Below are 17517 nucleotides of genomic sequence, written 5' to 3'. Positions count from 1 at the left end.
CAATCTCCTAACGAGAAATAATTACAACAGATGTAAAACAGGAAAACATGGCAAACATGATCTTCTAGATAAGGCTTTCTCGTATTGTAATGAACTCCACAGGCTACCCAATATTTGTGGTTACCAAAGCACAGGCTACCCATTAAAATGTCGAAATCCCCAGTCTTACAGTCTTAAGCCTAGTTGAGATAATATTATTTGTAGTTAAGAAAACTAGAAATGTCTATATAAGACAACAAAACCTAGTAGCTTGGGTTAAAAAAGCTAGAAGTTGACTTGTTTACCCAAAAAGTGCTCTCTGATCAAAATAGTGCTCCCAAACCCAAATTGCGCTAAAATAGTGCCGAGCACATAATCTGGAAAGGCCTAATTATGAAGGCGCAATGTCTTCATAAATACGATGTCTAGTTATTCTCTCAAATATTTCCTAAATTATCAGATATCGGGGTGAAACCATTTTGCATCATTCAGATATGTCAAAATCAACCCTTTAACGGCTTTACAATGCAAAAAGGCCATAAAAACGTTTAGAATCATTTTTTTGTAAGAATGTCCGCCATGTTGGTTCCGCCATCTTGGATTCTTATGATTTTTGCAAAAGAAAAACAATCTGAAATTATATAACAGAAAAAAGTATTTGCATGCATGAATTACTGCTCATAGTAATGAAAAATGCATAATATTTAACTTTTATAGTGTCATCTATTAAATCTAGTGACATTTTTAACAGCAGCTTTGAGAGAGCAAAATTTACCCACCCCGGCATCCCCCCAAAAATCCGAGGTAAAAAAATTCTAGCGCTGTTCTGAAACTTGTCACCTAAACAAACTTATAGGGTCAAAAGAGGCATTTTAATCTGCGAAACAGAACCAAATTCACACACCACCAAAGTCACAACTTTTTATTTTTGTGGGACTCAAAAAATGTGTGAAAAAGCGGTTGCCATGTCAACATGGAGCGTCTCCTCGACATGTCAATTGGCATCAAAACATCCGCTGATAGATTTTAGGTAAAATCACCAAGTTTTAGCCTCTTAGCTGCTATGGTTCAGAAGTTATAGCAATTTTCCCGGAGGGGGGGGGGGGGGGGGGGGGGGGCTTAAAGAACCCCTCCCCCCAGTCTGAATAGGGTAAAACCCATATACGCGTGAAGGACGATTACACATCAGAGCGAGCTGTACGTGGTGTAACTGTGAAGACTTAGTCTTAAAGGCTAAGAGCCTGGTTTGCCTCCCTATTATGCGCGGGTACCTCAAGTTTCTTTGTGTTGTACAGTTTGTTAGATAGCGGTGTTGGGGCCGAAATCTCCAGCCTAGCCGTTGAGCTTTAGCTGCCATACGGTGATTCAGCGCACGTCTGGATGTATGGTCTATTTTTTTTCTCTCTTTTGGTTACATGCTGTCCTAGTTCGATCCTCGTCCTTGAACGCTGCCTTGTCCGGACATCAGAAGAACCTTTTTGGTTTTCCTGTGGATATCAGTTGCATAAATGGGCAACATTAAATCATATCGCAATATATTGCTACCTCAAAAAGTAAATCAATGTTGACCTGTTCTCAGCGAAAATTCTGAAATGTGGCTAAATAAGATAATAAGGGAACGAGGAGGGATCAATAAGAGATTCATTTTCCAGGCAATTTTTGACATTTCTTGAAGAAAACAATACTCGAATAAAATAAAATAAAAAAGTGTATTTTAACAGGAAAGACGTACAGATTAAGAATTTTATGACAAATAAGAATACGTCGTTAAACCTCCCGCCATGCTTTTATAATCGCTCTCTCTTTCCTTGGGCCCGGCGAATTCTAAATTCTGGTCATATACACCTATTTCAATAAACGTTGTCAGGGCATTGGCAATTGGCATTTCATCACCGCTAATGGGTATACTTTTGCAAGTAATATAAGTAAGATAATCGCATATAGTTATCCATATTTTTCTATATTCATCACTAGAAAATGGAGTTTCTAGGTATTTTTCGATAGCAGAACTGCCATTTGAAATTGGCGTTTGCCATTTGCACTGACAGCATATTTTGAAATAGGTGTATGCTGTGGTGTTGCTTTTTGTTTCGGTTGGATGGGGGGGAAATCTACCGGCCTCGAGTATTTCACCGGTCTAAGAAATTTACCGTAGTTCGTATTACTTTCTACTTATTACAGGCCTATATAAAAAATCTTTTCAGGTCGATTCAAAATTAGGTCCCGGAAAGTGTAAAAATTTGTCGGATTGGCTATGAATTCCCCTCGGGTCGGTAATTTCGTTTTTTAGTCAAATTTTAGTCCTCGCGTATCTGGTTACTAAAGAGGAGTGGTTCTCTCATCATGAGAACGTGTGATAACCAACAGAGAATATATCGAAAACCTCCTTGTTCACCATTTTAAAAATATATATAATATACGGAGAATCTAGCTGGCTTAAAGATGCAATTTCAAGTTTTATTGTACAACTTGTACGGAAACCCTAAAGAAATTGTTTTAATCTTATTTATCGGCTCGGTACAAGTAAACATAACACTGCCCATAATTTTGTAACAGTTTTTGAGCTTTAATGATATACACTCCACTTATAAATTTAAGTATTTTCTTCATTTTTTATTTAGACCTTCAGCAAAAAATATAATCATCATCGACCTCTATTAACTCGAGCCACACTTACTCGATCGGTATATACACTCAACTTATATTATTCCGGGGCCGTCGTAGCCCCAAGCAAGCGAGACACAAATTTTGATATTTAGTGTTTCCCGATTGAAAAGTACGAGATAAAACACCTGCTTTTGTTGGATTTACCATCCAGTGGCTAGCTTTGCCTTGGTAAAATATTGATTCTGGCTACAGACCTGTATTTATATAATAGAGTTTTACTAAAATATTCATATTAGACCTTTAGCAACAAAAAATGATAATCTTCAAACGATCCCTATCAACTCCAATCAAATCATCTCGAGATAATTTTTGTCTTCCTTAACAGCGGGGTTATTTAGCACTTGTAAACAACCTGCTGTGATCACGAAGGACAAATTTTCAAGATATTGATGGTAAATAGGGCGATTAACCCTTTACATCTGTCATGTTAAATCTGTCATTTCCAACAATGATTATGCTTCTATCAAAAGGTGTTTTCGGCAAACTGCTTTTTCACCTGTAAGGATTAAAATAAAGGGCTAACGACAAGCTAACTACTCAAGCAGAAATATCTATCAGCTATTGGTCGCTTGGAAAAGAATAGGCTTATAACAAAAGGCTCTCCTCGCAAACTGTTTATTTTGTATGAGCATGAAGGCCCAACTCTTGTAGCTGTGGGTACACAGGGGTTCCTACCTGTTATCCCAGCTGACCAGAAAATGCGATATAATCGCGCTACGAACACGGGGTATTCAGAAGGGCACGATGGCTTTTCTTCTATTCTGCTTCGTGGCTCTTGTCGGGGCTTCCCTCGTTAACTCAGGTAAGTAGTGTATGCCTATTACATTGGAAAAGTCATTGAAGATACTATAAAGGAACGTCAGTCAGTCGCTTTTCCAGGATTCCCCGAGGGGGAAGGAATGTGTGGGGTTGGGTGCATAGTCATAGGCATCATATGGAAAAAGGATAGTATTTCTAGACCCCTCAGAAACGACCTACTTTTAGCGGTCAAGGGGGGGTGGGTGTGTTTTGGTTGGCATGTGTTCAAGTTGCAACAAAAACACGCATAAAAGACCTAACCTACAGGCATTGTTGGACCTAAAACCTACTTTTAGGTGGGTACTTGCTTATTTGGTTTCATACGTCAGAAAACTGATAGTAACAAAAAAATCTTCAGACACATTTCCGTTCTGATTCTTCCTAAGAATACATGTAGTCCTTCACAGAGTGGCTGTACTTATTGGGCTGCCTGTGATTATATAACACGTCTTCTTCAGAGTGGCTGTAGTATTGGGCTGCCTGTGGTAATATAACACGACCCCTTCACAGAGTGGCTGTAGTATTGGGCTACCTGTGGTTGTTAACTCGTCTTTTTCTTTAGATTGCAATGACCGTGCATCAAACTGTGCGTCGCTCAAGAAATATTGCAATCTTCTTCCATCCATAAAGAACAAATGGTGTAAAAAGACTTGTAATACATGTGAGTATTTAATGAAACACCATAAACAGATAGAACAGAAAACTTGTCGTTTTTATATTTTCACACAAAAAAGTTATAAATGCTTTCGTGCTTGGTGAAAGATTTTTTCATTTTTCATGCGATATAGTTACCAATACTGTTTGAGATGAAGGAAAAAAATGAATAAAAATGCTATATACTGTTCTATCGTCATTCTGCCATATTGTTAATGTTCCCCCTCAATACAAGTCACACTAAGCATCCATTTATTCATCAAGCGATTAACTGCGACACTTTTAAAAATCGTAATAAAGCAGTAACATAAAGAATGCTTTGCTGCAGATCAAACCTTCATAATGGATACCAATTATTTTCTCGTTGATTATTATCAATATTTCTCATGTAACCCTTAAGTATGTATTCGTGTTCGACCTTGAGTATAGTCTGTAAACAAATAACAAAAGTTCCCTCGGTGCTCCATAGCTTAGAATCCGCGCTATTTGGCAGGCCATCCGCTCTAAATTATCAGTCACATCCTCAAAGAAAATTCAAATAGACATACTGCTTTCACAATTTGAAAGCTTCTCGCGTTTTCGTAAATTGGTGACATTGCCGCTTTAAATGGTGGATAGATTTTCACTCAAAACTAAAATGGTGTTTTCTAATGTTTACAAAAACCAATACGAGGTTGGTCACATTCTTTAAGGAGAAAATGAATCACGCATTTCGCCTGGCCCATCTCCCTGCTATCCCAATTGATGTCCCTATGGATTTTTAAGGCATGTCGATCACCCACTCCTTTGTTATTATTTATATTTAAAAGACACAGCGAAACTTTGCAAGAAACTTTAAGATAACCCCTTAGGAATGAGGTATAGTACTTTATTGACGATATCTGATTAGTATATCAGTCTGTCTATTGAAATACCGATAGAAATGGTTACTTTTTTGTACACTGCTTACACATGTTATGAGAATATTTGTCAATATCTCATAAATGTATGTTCTAGAAAGTTCTACACTGGTTGGAACCTGTTTTCAATATTGACCTTCGTCACTTTTTCACTGTTCATCTGAATACTAAGTATGCACCTGCTAGTCAGAGGCTAGTCATACAGGTCATGCGCAGTGTTACTTATTCCAAAACCAGTTTAGCGTTTACTCAAGATAAACATCTAATTTCCAGATATGTCCAACAAGCCAAACGTATTCCTCAGCCTCATTATTCTATAGTATTTTATATGATTATTGTTTTTAGTCAATTAACTGTAATTCTAACATCGACGGACTCTCGCTTTAGTAATCACCATTTCTAAAATTGTACCTTTTCCTTAGATCAACATTAATTTCCAATTCTTGCATCACCTTCGTTAGAGCATTCAAACCAATTATCCGGAATTATTAATTAGTCAGTATAAATAAGAGTTAACTGTAAAACATATTGTACTTGTAACAATAACAGCTTGCTGCGGAGGCTATCGAGTAAGTTCTGTTGGCTTCGTGAAGACAATCCATTCCCAGAAATAAGAGACAACACGGCCGCCACGCATGCGTTATAGTGCACATACAATGTCAAAATGGCTGACATTTGTTATAAGGAAATGTGGGGAGACCTCACAATTTATCAAATTTTCTCGTTTCAGAGATTTTGGGCTCACGATGCAGGACTCGAAAAAAAACCCTTGCCATTCGAGTGATACACTTTCCGTTCAAACGATGCCAGAGAAAGCCCTATTATTGTTCCTTGGACATTGCACTTTTGTTCGCTTGAGAGCATACAATCCTCCATACATTCTCTGTAATTTCATTGAAATTGGGCATAAAAGTAGTCGTTTAAAAGGTAGAACTGTTCGCCGCATCACAGGTGCAGGACTCGAAATTGGTAAATCGACTATCCTTCCATCAAATTGGCCAATAAAATAGGCAGTAGCGCCTTCCAATCTTTTTCCCTAAGAAATAACATTTGATGTAGTTATGCCTAGTTCAGGAACCATTATTGTTGTCTTTAAGATACAGACTGAAGCAAGGAAAACGGTGCGCTCCGCAAGAACCACTTCTCTCCGTTCGTCCGTGCTCCATTTTGTTTTTAAACGGCCCCACGGCTTTCTGGCTAGACACAGGGGAACCATAAAGCCTTTCTAAAATACTTTTTTTTTTTTTATTTGCGCATATAATGTTTTCCAACCTCAGCAAGACTGCCGCACTTCCATTATCATTGGACGTATGAAATCAGAGATGCCCCTTGCACGTTTAAATACCGCTAATACTACTTTTATTTGGAATTTTAGTCAACCTGATTAAAAACTTCTAGTGTAATAACAAAAGGGAAGCCCCTGTGCTGGCCGGAATCTCGTTTTTATTTGTGATACCGCTGTTATTCCTCGCGGGCCTAGCAAAATGTGAGCCCAGAGAAACCGCTGGCTAATGCCCCTTATTTCTGGGAATGCCCTAGTCAAGGAAGAGGCCTAGTAAGGATTCCCTTCTATCAACCTCATCTTCTGAGAATCGTCTGATCGTTGTCTCCTAGAACGAGCTCAAATACCTCCCCGCTTGCTAAGCGTGGTTGCTTTTACAATAAAGTTGTTGATGAGGAAACAGAAGCTACCTGGTAAACGACCCCGGAGAAACCCCTGTTATTGCACACACAATAAACACTGCGAATGCTTGGTTTTTAGGTGGTGCACCATCTACACCAGCTCCACCTCCACCACCCCCTCCACCGTCAAGTGGACCCCCCCTGCCTCCATCTAATGGAAGTATGTCTAATGAACCATCCATAAGAGGATAGGTTTCACGGACGGGTCATGTCACGTGTCTTAAATGTAAAGGTCATACGTGTCTTACATGTTAGAGCCGCGTGTCTTACATGTGATTGTGACGTGTCTCAAATGTGACTGTCACGTGTCTTATATTTGATTGTCACGTGTCTTATATGTTATTGTCACATGTCTTAAATGTGATTGTCATGTGTCTCAAATGTGACTGTCACGTGTCTTATATTTGATTGTCACGTGTCTTATATGTTATTGTCACATGTCTTAAATGTGATTGTCATGTGTCTCACATGTGACTGTCACGTGTCTAACATTTGAATGGAGGGTGTCTTACATGTTATTCTCACGTGTCTTACATGTGACTATCACGTGTCTTACATGTGATGGTGTCTCAGAGTGTGGCCGTAAACCAGCCGGCGCCCGTATCATCAATGGTCAGAACGCTCAGCCTCACTCGTGGCCGTGGCAGATCTCCCTCAGGGGTAGATCTGGCTTCCACACTTGTGGGGGATCCCTGATCAGTGACCGATGGGTCGTCACCGCTGCCCACTGCATTCACAGGAACAAGAACCCCGGGGGGTACACCGTCGTTGTCGGTAAGGTGAAGCTGATCTCAGACTTCTATCAGCCTTTATTCTGTCATCCTAGCAAAATACCAAGTATGAGAAAGCATCCATTTTCTTAGGCTGATTTGGAAAAACTCTGCTGTGATAATTTATCATACGAAACTGAACGATATCTTTGTTCTACATAATTTAATAAAATTAAATATTTAATGGAAGCAATAACAAAGGGGACTGACAAGCTCTTTTTAAAAAACTTGGAGCATTTATTAATGTTGTCTGGATTTTGATTTTTTTTTTTTTTGCATTTATTTCAGGTGCCCACAAGAAGAGAGGAAGCACTAGTGTTCAGCAAAGTCTAAGACTGTCTCAGATTATCGAGCATCCTAAGTACAACGATAGGAGGATCGTCAATGACATCGCGCTGATTGAGCTGGCGACTCCTGTGCAGTTTGACAGCGCGGGAAAAGTCGGCACTGTTTGCTTGACGGACCAGCGACCAGCACCAGGAAAAAGATGCTACATCACTGGTTTGTTATTCCGGCCACATATTGTTACTTCTCTAGCATGGGATTTTCATGTGTCTCAATGATTGCCACGTTTTGTACAAGTGCTAGATCATAGGTTTGATATGTCACGTGTCTTAACGGTGTAGGGACATTCCGTTGTTAGGTGCGATCATCCGGGAACTTCACACTTTTAGACGGGAAAATCGAATGGGGGAAAACAATTTACGCGCGCGCGATTTTTCTAGCTTCGAAAACAAACGGCGAAAGTTTCGAGAAAAACGTAATTTAACAGAAAATACTGTTAAACAAAAATAAGGCGAGCATGATTTTTCACCTAGGGCACCTACTTAGCGACCTGAAGTGCTGATTTGAGCGAGAAAAGAGTTGTTTCAATGCATATTTCACTGTTAAAAAGCGAGAGAATAATAGTCGATATTTTGATAACAAATTTTTTTCACAACATTCGCATTAACCAGGCTTTATCACAATACTCAATTGCGCATGCGTAGATAATTCTACTTCCGGTTTGCGTTTCCAGCTCTATAATCTTTAAAAAGTGTGGACTGATCGCGATTTTTTTAGGAAAAGAATATTCACCTAGTTGCCGTCTACAAAACTACGTATCGATTTTTTGATATTTCAAAAATTAAAGAAATTATTTAGACTAGTGGTTACCCGTGAAGTATTTCCGAAAAGCAATTCTTTGTTTGTACAAAACTTTTAAAGGTATATTTCAATCCTTCAATGTATTGGGCTTCCTGGTGCTTTAGACTGTTAGAGGGATAGTATGTAAATATAAAATAGTCGTAAACATTAATTAAACAAATGCCTCCTTTTTGAGCCCTGAGTCCCCAATATATGTGTAGTTAAAGAAAATATCCATATCCCCCCCCCCCCCCCCCTTCCCGCATGGACGGGGTCGAAGGTATGACCCCCCATCCCTCTGGAATTTTCAACCCCCCGGAAAAATATAAATACAGGAAAAAGGGTATTTTACACTTAAAAACAAAATGACCTCCAACTAATTTGTTATGAACAGACCTTTCGCTTTTATATAAAACTCAAAGAGTACTTACTTCTTACATCGAGATTGATCTGATAAAATAAGAAGTGTTGTGCACCATCTCGATCTGATTAAATATAAGCTTTTATGCCGTCCTCTAATGGATTGAACTGAAGTTGTTCAAAAGTCAAAAGTCTTGCAGTTGAAGATAAAAGCTCTTTTCTTCCGTTTTCTTGTTTGCAAATAGTTTTGTTTATGTGCGATGGAGCTAAGGGATCTACTTTCTTTTTGAGGTAGGAATAATGCCTCTCTAAACAACGATAAAAAAACGGTTGTGTTTTGAAATCTATGCAATGAAACTACGGCAAGTATTCGAATTCTTTTTTTAGATTTGATTTTCCCCGCCCTCGAAGGATTGTTTACACATCTTCCGAAATTGTCTAGAATAAGATTTCTCCTATACGATGATATTTTTGGAGATAGGCTTATTACTGTATACTTTTAGTGTGTTTTTCTTGAGAGACACGGAGGTCTGAAGGTCATTAGTCCTTTTTGCTCCAGGAAATAAATTGTGCTTCGGTGAACTCTTTAAAATGGCGCCTTTGCAAGTGTGATCCTCTCGCTTACAAAAACGCGTGAATTAGAACCTTTCTATCCGGTAGAATCTTCAAATAAAAACCATTTTGCACACCTCCTCTCCGGAAATGTGTAGAAATGGCGTGGTTTCGTGGTTGTCATTGCAGATACTTCAACAGCTAAGATTGTATGATTATTCTGTTGGACGTCATGTGATGAATCATTCGCCTAATGACGTCATCAAAATTTAGAGATTCATCAACAATGATGCCTAGATTCATTCCATTTCACAAATGTTTGGTGGATTTATAACGACTTCAAGTTTTCCTAGCAACGGCCCTCAGAGAAATGTCCCAACACCCTTAAATGAAACTTCCACGTATCTCACCTGAGATTTAGCTCGTCTGACATTTGATTGTCACGTGTCTGACATGTGACTGTCACTGTGATTTGTCATTGTTGTCACGTGTTATTTAGTAGTTTGGTCTTGTTCCGCACAATATAATGCTATTGCTTTTCCTAGTGTGAAATTGACAGTGTTGAGGTACAATGGCTTGAGAAATTATTTATATTGGAATTGTTTTTAAACATCCAAATAACAGGAACAACTTTGTTTATACTCAATATGGAATCAATTCCGAGGTTACACGTTCAAGACATAACATTATTACATGAATTAGATGGACAGTTTGATATTTGGGGTTTGGGTAATTTTAAGCCGATATTATTTTTTCTGCGAAAAGATTTGAGTTTTTACTCTGCTCCGCCCCTTACTGCATCTTGAATTTGATTGACAGGTTGGGGTGCCATTAATGGCCACACCCAGCAATCTCCCGATATCCTCCAGCAGGCCATGTTACCGATAGCGTCTCACGAGAACTGCAGAAGAAAGTACGGCGACGTGTCGTCCACGGCTCATCTATGCGCAGGGGAGGCGAGATCTGACGCGGCAGGGGGGTGCAACGGCGACAGTGGGGGTCCCCTGGTATGCGAGGATAATGGCAGCTGGTTCTTGCACGGAGCGGTCAGTTATGGGTTGAGGAATTGTCCCACGACTCATTACACCGTGTTCGCACGTGTTGCCAGCTATACAGACTGGATCAAGAGGATGACGGGTAAGTAGTGTATATCCCCACGAGGAGGCCACGTGCTCGGATCAGGGCGGCCTCAATCAGGAAAAAATCCATATCAAGAAAATTTAGCCAAAACTTGTCGTTTTTCCCAGACGCGGTTACTTCCAAATAAGGAAACAAATATATTCCTTATTTGGAAAACCAAATCGATTCTTGTCATTTTTTAAGCTAGTGTACCGCAGGTGCTTTGCAAACTCTATGAATTGTATTTAGAAGAGAAAAACAGTGACTGTGACAATCTTTAGTCAATGGAGAAAGCCTCTGAAAAAAAACTAAAATTACTCCGTACCAGACCCTTAAAAGGACAACGGTCTCTTCATATGACGCGTGATTAGAACAAAAGATTTTCTACTGGTCGGCAAGAATCTCACCTTAAAACAGTTTATAAAGCTATTACCTTACTCTTGAATAAGGAAAAAGTACTACCTTTAATTTATGAATGGCAATGTATTTATTTTTTTTATTTTCAGGTGTTGGAACAAGCGGAGGAGGCGGTGTCAACCCTCCCCCTCCCCCAACTAACAATCCCCCTTCACCACCACCCCCAACGAACAACCCTCCCCCACCACCACCCCCAACGAACAAGCCTCCCCCACCACCACCCCCAACAAATGGCCCTCCACCACCACCACCCCCAACAAATGGCCCTCCACCACCACCACCCCCAACAAATGGCCCTCCACCACCACCACCCCCAACGAATGGCCCTCCACCACCACCACCCCCAACGAATGGCCCTCCATCTGAAGGAAGTAAGTGTACTTAACCATGGCGATGAACACTTATGGGGGAATTTGATTGAACAGCCAATTGGGCCTTTAAAACGTACTCTTTTTAAATGACAATATTTTATTGCTATTTTGTCTTTACTTGGTGTGTTTTATGATTATCGGAGCCATGGTAATTGGTGGAGAGAGATTCTACATAATTCGGCTAGGGGTACCAAACATTAATAAATGTGTGAAAAGTTGCCAATGTTATCGCTTGGCGGTGATAAGGCCATTATTTTTATGTGTGTTACAACATGTGGTTTTGTTTCAATGTAAAGTCTTGTTGTCTTGCGATTGTCACGTGTCTAACATGTGATTGTCACGTGTCTTACATATGATTGTCACTTATATCTAACATGTGATTCTCACGTGTGTAGCATGCGATGTCTTACCATGTGAACGGCATGTTTCTCACATCTTTTTTTAAAAGGTCTTACATATAATTGCTACATGTCTTAACATTTAATTGTCAAGAGTATATCTAGTTATTAGAGAACTTAAAGCAATCATGTGAACACCGCACGCTAGCGTTAAAGTTTTTGCTCCAGCCAAATAAAAAAAGACGAATCTGATATACCGCGCAGTCTTACGTATGGAGCCTGCTAGCGTGGTGACAGCGTTACACACAAAAAAACTCTCTTCTTTCGATTGCCACCCTTCTTCCAGAAATGTGTTTGCTTGGGTCTCCTATTGCCACATGTACAACTTATTATTGTCACGTGTCTTAAAGGGATTTTCATTGTCACATGTCTTACAACTTATCGTCTCGTGTCTTACATGTAGTTGTCAAATGTTTTACATGATAGTGTCACGTGTCTTACATGTGATTGTCACGTGTCTTACATTCCATTGTCACGTGTCTTATATGACATTGTTACGTGTCTTACAACTTATTTTCTCGTGTCTGTCATGTCATTGTCACGTGTCTTACATGTGATTGTGTCTCAGAGTGTGGCCGTAAACCAGCCGGCGCCCGTATCATCAATGGTCAGAACGCTCAGCCTCACTCGTGGCCGTGGCAGATCTCCCTCAGAGGTAGATCTGGCTTCCACACTTGTGGGGGATCCCTGATCAGTGACCGATGGGTCGTCACCGCTGCCCACTGCATTCACAGGAACAAGAACCCCGGGGGGTACACCGTCGTTGTCGGTAAGGTGAAGCTGATCTCAGCCTTTATTCTGTCATCCTAGCAAAATACCAAGTATGAGAAAGCATCCATTTTCTTAGGCTGATTTGGAAAAACTCTGCTGTGATAATTTGTCATACGAAACTGAACGATACCTTTGTTCTACATAATTTGATAAAATAAAATATTTAATGGAAGCAATAACATAGGGGACTGACAAGCTCTCTTTAATAAAAACTTAGAGCATTTATTAATGTTGTCTGGATTTTGATTTTTTTTTTTTTGCATTTATTTCAGGTGCCCACAAGAAGAGAGGAAGCACTAGTGTTCAGCAAAGTCTAAGACTGTCTCAGATTATCGAGCATCCTAAGTACAACGATAGAAGGATCGTCAATGACATCGCCCTGTTAGAGCTGGCGACTCCTGTGCAGTTTGACAGCGCAGGAAAAGTCGGCACTGTTTGCTTGACGGACCAGCGACCAGCCCCAGGAAAACGATGCTACATCACAGGTTTGTTATTCCGGCCACATCTCTAGCATGGGATTTTCATGTGTCTCAATGATTGCCACGTTTTGTACAAGTGCTAGCTCGAAGATTAGATGTTGCCGTCAAGTTCCTCACGCATGCCTTTCATGTGATTGCCACGTGTTTAAAACATATGATTGTAAAGTGTCTTATATGAGATTGTCACGTCTCGAACATGTGATTGTCACATATTATACGAAATAAGTCCAAATATAAATAGATATTAAACATGATGTTTGATTTGATTGACAGGTTGGGGTGCCATTAATGGCGACACCCAGCAATCCCCCGACATCCTCCAGCAGGCCATGTTACCGATCGCGTCTCACGAGAACTGCAGAAGAAAGTACGGCGACGTGTCGTCCACGGCTCATCTGTGCGCAGGGGAGGCAAGATCTGACGCGGCAGGGGGGTGCAACGGCGACAGTGGGGGTCCCCTGGTATGCGAGGATAATGGCAGCTGGTTCTTGCACGGAGCGGTCAGCTACGGGTTGAGGAATTGTCCCACGACTCATTACACCGTGTTCGCACGTGTTGCCAGCTATACAGACTGGATCAAGAGAATGACGGGTAAGCCTGCAAGATTGGCAAAGCACACCTGTGCATCCAACCCTCAAGGCAAACACCCCAGGCCAGCCAAACTTTTCCCAATTTTTTTTTTCTGAACTATATCTTTGCTGAACACCCGCCCTTGGCAAGGCCTGGCTACAAGGACGACAAGTCTCGGGAGTAGCTAAACAACGTATCGCTGCGGTTTAGTGTTTGGGGATCCACTTATTCATCTAATTTAAATCATATTCTCCTGCTCCAAAAACGAGCAATACGTATAATTGTTGGAGCATCCTATGATGCCCACACTGATCCGATATATAGGAATCTAAACATATTGAAATTCAATTATTTATTTTTATTTCAAATGTAAGTTAATGTATCAATTTAAAAATAGGTTACTTCCCCAAACATTTAACAGGATATTTCAATTGAACTCTCAAATTCACGATTATTACACGAGAAGCTCTAACTTGTTCCATATTTCAAAGTTTAGAACAAATATACATAAGTTTGCGTTAAGACATCAGGGACCTAAATATTTCAATTCATTGTCTTCTGATATTCAGTCTGCCAAAACGCTTAACTCTTTTTGTAATAAGTTAAAGACTTCTCTTATTAACTCTTAATTTTTTTTTTCTTTCTCGATTTGAGTTTGTGTGTGTGTGTTTTTTATATAAGTATGAAAAAAAATATAAAAGCTCTCCTAACAAATATTTATATAATTAATCTGACTGTCCGAACTATCAAATATGTATTTTCTGTTAAGATTTAGGAGGTCCGTCTCGTATAAGCCTTGCGGTTTCTTACGGTCCTCCTTGTCACACTATGTAAATTATTATATTATTATCTTTATTTATTTAAAAAATGTATTAAGTGACAAAACAATAAACTGAAACTGAAACTTACTTTACACATTTCTCTAGGTGTTCACGGTAGCGCGTGTCGCATGGTAAATGCATTACAAGCTTTAACTGAATACATTTTTTTTTCTATTTCATCAGGTGTAGAAACGAGCGGCGGAGGTGGTGTCAATCCTCCCCAACCTCCTCCCCCCACAGGCAACCCACCTCCACCACCACCCCCCACAAACCCTCCTCCACCCCCTGCAGGTGAGTGTATGTGTGATCAGTATTACTACAAATCTTAACCTTTGTAAAGAGTTTCTACAAGAAGCTTGATTGAGCATGTCACTGTGGTAAGCCAGTCTCGTACAGGGAGACAACCTGTACTACCAAGAAGTATTAAAATGATTGATTGAATTTACTCCTGAGAACATCTATTCGCTTTGATACCCAGACTGCAAGAACGAAGCCAGCAACTGTGCAGAATTCGTCAAGCACTGCAATGCGTCATCTATTAAAAACAAGTGGTGTAGAAAGACCTGCAAAGCATGTAAGTTGGCTGGCATTTCTTTCTTTTATCTTGATAATTCTCAATTTTTTTTGTAATAAAAAATTATCTGCTCTTGGCGTAGCAATAAGAGCAAGTCGAAGCAAGCTTGCTTATGGTCAAACAAAAATAACTTGGTTATGATTATTTGCAGGTTGATGACGAAGACGTTGTTGCAGTATAGCAAGATGTGTAGAAAATAAAAAAAGCATTAAAAGAAGAATTTATCCCTAGCCATCTATTTGTTTTCTTTAAGTACAAGGAATGTCACACCCAAAGATCTTGTCCTATTAAACCTCCATTTCCACTCACTCACACACTCCTTTACTCACTCACTCACTCACTCACTCACTCACTCACTCACTCACTCACTCACTCACTCACTCACTCACTCATTTGCTCGCTCACTCACTCACTCACTCACTCACTCACTCACTCACTCACTCACTCACTCACTCACTCACTCACTCACTCACTCACTCACTCATTTGCTCGCTCACTCACTCACTCATTTGCTCGCTCACTCACTCACTCTATCACTCACTCACTCACTCACTCACTCACTCACTCACTCACTCACTCACTCACTCACTCACTCACTCACTCACTCATTTGCTCGCTCACTCACTCACTCACTCACTCACTCACTCACTCACTCACTCACTCACTCACTCACTCACTCACTCACTCACTCACTCACTCACTCACTCACTCGCGCACTCAGTTGGTGTGTTGTGTGTATTGTTCTGTGGTTCAATCAATAAGCAGCAAGTTGTTTTGACACTCTTTGGCAATCTCTCGTGCTTATTTTAAGTTACGCTATTTGCAAAAATATACTATTGACATTCGCTCTTGTGCATCACTCATTGCTCAGTTCATGCTTTAGCCACCACTGTGTCGTTGAGTATTCATTCGTGCAGCAGCAGTTTGAATAGGAACCAAAATTGTCTTTGCTTGGTAAGCTCCCAGGAGGTTGTAGCGTGCATTTATTCAGGGCAGTGTCCGTGTGTGGGTGTATTCTGGTGTCGTGCCAAATAGAAGCGGTGCAAGGGGTATAAGACTGCCCTCTGATGATCACAGACAGTATCTGCAACATTCGCCTTGCCTGGGCTGATTGATGACGTCATAGTCTGCAATTCGTGCTATGATCTGATCACGTGGCCATCCGGTGATTGTGTCTTTTTTGTCGTAGCTGCACGTGGCTTTGAACATTGTGGCGTTTATGTGTACGTGTTGCATTCGATCTCGTGAAAGGCGGTACTTGGGGAAATTCGAAGGCGAAGCCTCGTTAAATGGCACATCATCCATGAAGCTTCGAGTGCTGAATTCAGCTCTATTGGTGTACATAAAGGATTCCAGGAGAGTCCAGGTGGTGTTGCCGTGTTCAAAGGAGCAATAAACAGGGAATATCTGTACAGAGAAAATGGTTATACAAAAATAAAGATAGAAGATAAGATAAGGTGAACTAAGATTAGAGAGCTAAGTTAGGCGAGGCGAGCTGAGGTGAGGGGAGGGGAGGGGAGGGGAGTCTGCCTGTATCTTGTACAAAAATAAAGATAGAAGATAAGATAAGGTGAACTAAGATTAGAGAGCTAAGTTAGGCGAGGCGAGCTGAGGTGAGGGGAGGGGAGGGGAGGAGAGGGGAGTCTGCCTGTATCTTGTACACTCCCTCAACAGGCACTCGCCCCAGTCCCCTCTCCGCGACGAGGTAATCAAGACATGATCTGTACACGCAGCTGTCCGGTGCCCACGTGCAAGCAAACTTCTTCTTGGGATCATCGCAAAGCTCCACGCATACTTTACCGTTACTGCAGGTGCCATCGTAAGAGGCCTGAAGTAAAAAGTAAAAATATAACTATCCACATGAGCATTTTTTATCGAATATTCGAGATCGCTAGTTAGGAAATAACTTGACACCACTTTAGATAGACGATTCTTAGTATTGTTCTATTGCTCTATTGTTCTATTGTTCTATTGTTTTTTTGTTTTTTTTGTTCTTTTGTTCTTTTGTTCTTTTTGTTCTTTTGTTCTTTTGTTCTTTTGTTCTTTTGTTCTTCTGTTCTTTTGTTATTTTGTTCTTTTGTTCTTTTGTTCTTTTGTTCTTTTGTTCTTTTTGTTCTTTTGTTCTTTTGTTCTTTTGTTCTTTTGTTCTTTTGTTCTTTTGTTCTTTTGTTCTTTTGTTCTTTTGTTCTTTTGTTCTCGGTCTCAGGCATGGAAAACAGACAAAAAACTTAGAGAATTATCAAAAAATTTATCTGCAACTTAGCAATTTGTGATTGGACAGATTTAAAAAAAGCTCTCAACCAGTCAACCAATCAAGCTGACACAGGATGAATCTTCTTAATTTTGTTGTTTCATTTTTCAAAAAAATCATATTTGTTCCGGTCTCGAAATTGAAAACCAAAAAAAATAAAATAAAAAAAACGGCCTTACTTACTTCCCCTTCACGTTGCCAGGGTAACGATTAGAAGATTATGAAGCTCTATTTCCAGCCGATGCTTAGGCCTCACCGG

General features: G+C 40.2%; 1 protein-coding gene and 1 long non-coding RNA gene across 2 annotated transcripts; one reads left to right on the top strand and one right to left on the bottom strand.

Annotated features, from left to right (window-relative positions):
• Positions 1 to 1384: 1384 nt before the first annotated feature.
• Positions 1385 to 3430, bottom strand: LOC125570156. The gene is made up of 2 exons (XR_007312534.1): positions 3322 to 3430; positions 1385 to 1466 (listed from the first exon to the last, which is right to left on the bottom strand). It is a non-coding gene; the product is annotated as an uncharacterized LOC125570156 (long non-coding RNA).
• On the top strand, positions 3328 to 15237 carry LOC5516179 (transmembrane protease serine 9). Its single transcript, XM_032386040.2, has 13 exons — positions 3328 to 3448; positions 4007 to 4105; positions 6760 to 6840; positions 7254 to 7454; positions 7739 to 7951; positions 10307 to 10624; positions 11113 to 11394; positions 12361 to 12561; positions 12836 to 13048; positions 13316 to 13633; positions 14617 to 14724; positions 14912 to 15007; positions 15159 to 15237. Exons 1-13 carry the CDS (start codon positions 3391 to 3393, stop codon positions 15161 to 15163), a joined length of 2193 nt encoding a protein of 730 aa, XP_032241931.2. The 5' UTR covers positions 3328 to 3390; the 3' UTR covers positions 15164 to 15237.
• The last annotated feature ends 2280 nt before the right edge of the window (positions 15238 to 17517 follow it).

This window comes from Nematostella vectensis, chromosome 8 (assembly GCF_932526225.1).
Source record: "Nematostella vectensis chromosome 8, jaNemVect1.1, whole genome shotgun sequence".
Taxonomy (NCBI): domain Eukaryota; kingdom Metazoa; phylum Cnidaria; class Anthozoa; order Actiniaria; family Edwardsiidae; genus Nematostella; species Nematostella vectensis.
Note: the sequence above shows the minus strand (reverse complement) of the source record. Positions and strands in the feature narration are given on the sequence as shown.

Excerpts from the sequence above, each read along its gene's own strand:
- LOC5516179 (XM_032386040.2), top strand. The coding sequence starts at position 3,391 with ATGGCTTTTCTTCTATTCTGCTTCGTGGCTCTTGTCGGGGCTTCCCTC. Across the intron at positions 7,455-7,738 it reads GGGGTACACCGTCGTTGTCG|GTGCCCACAAGAAGAGAGGA; the intron begins GTAAGGTGAAGC and ends CATTTATTTCAG. Across the intron at positions 10,625-11,112 it reads CTGGATCAAGAGGATGACGG|GTGTTGGAACAAGCGGAGGA; the intron begins GTAAGTAGTGTA and ends TTTTATTTTCAG.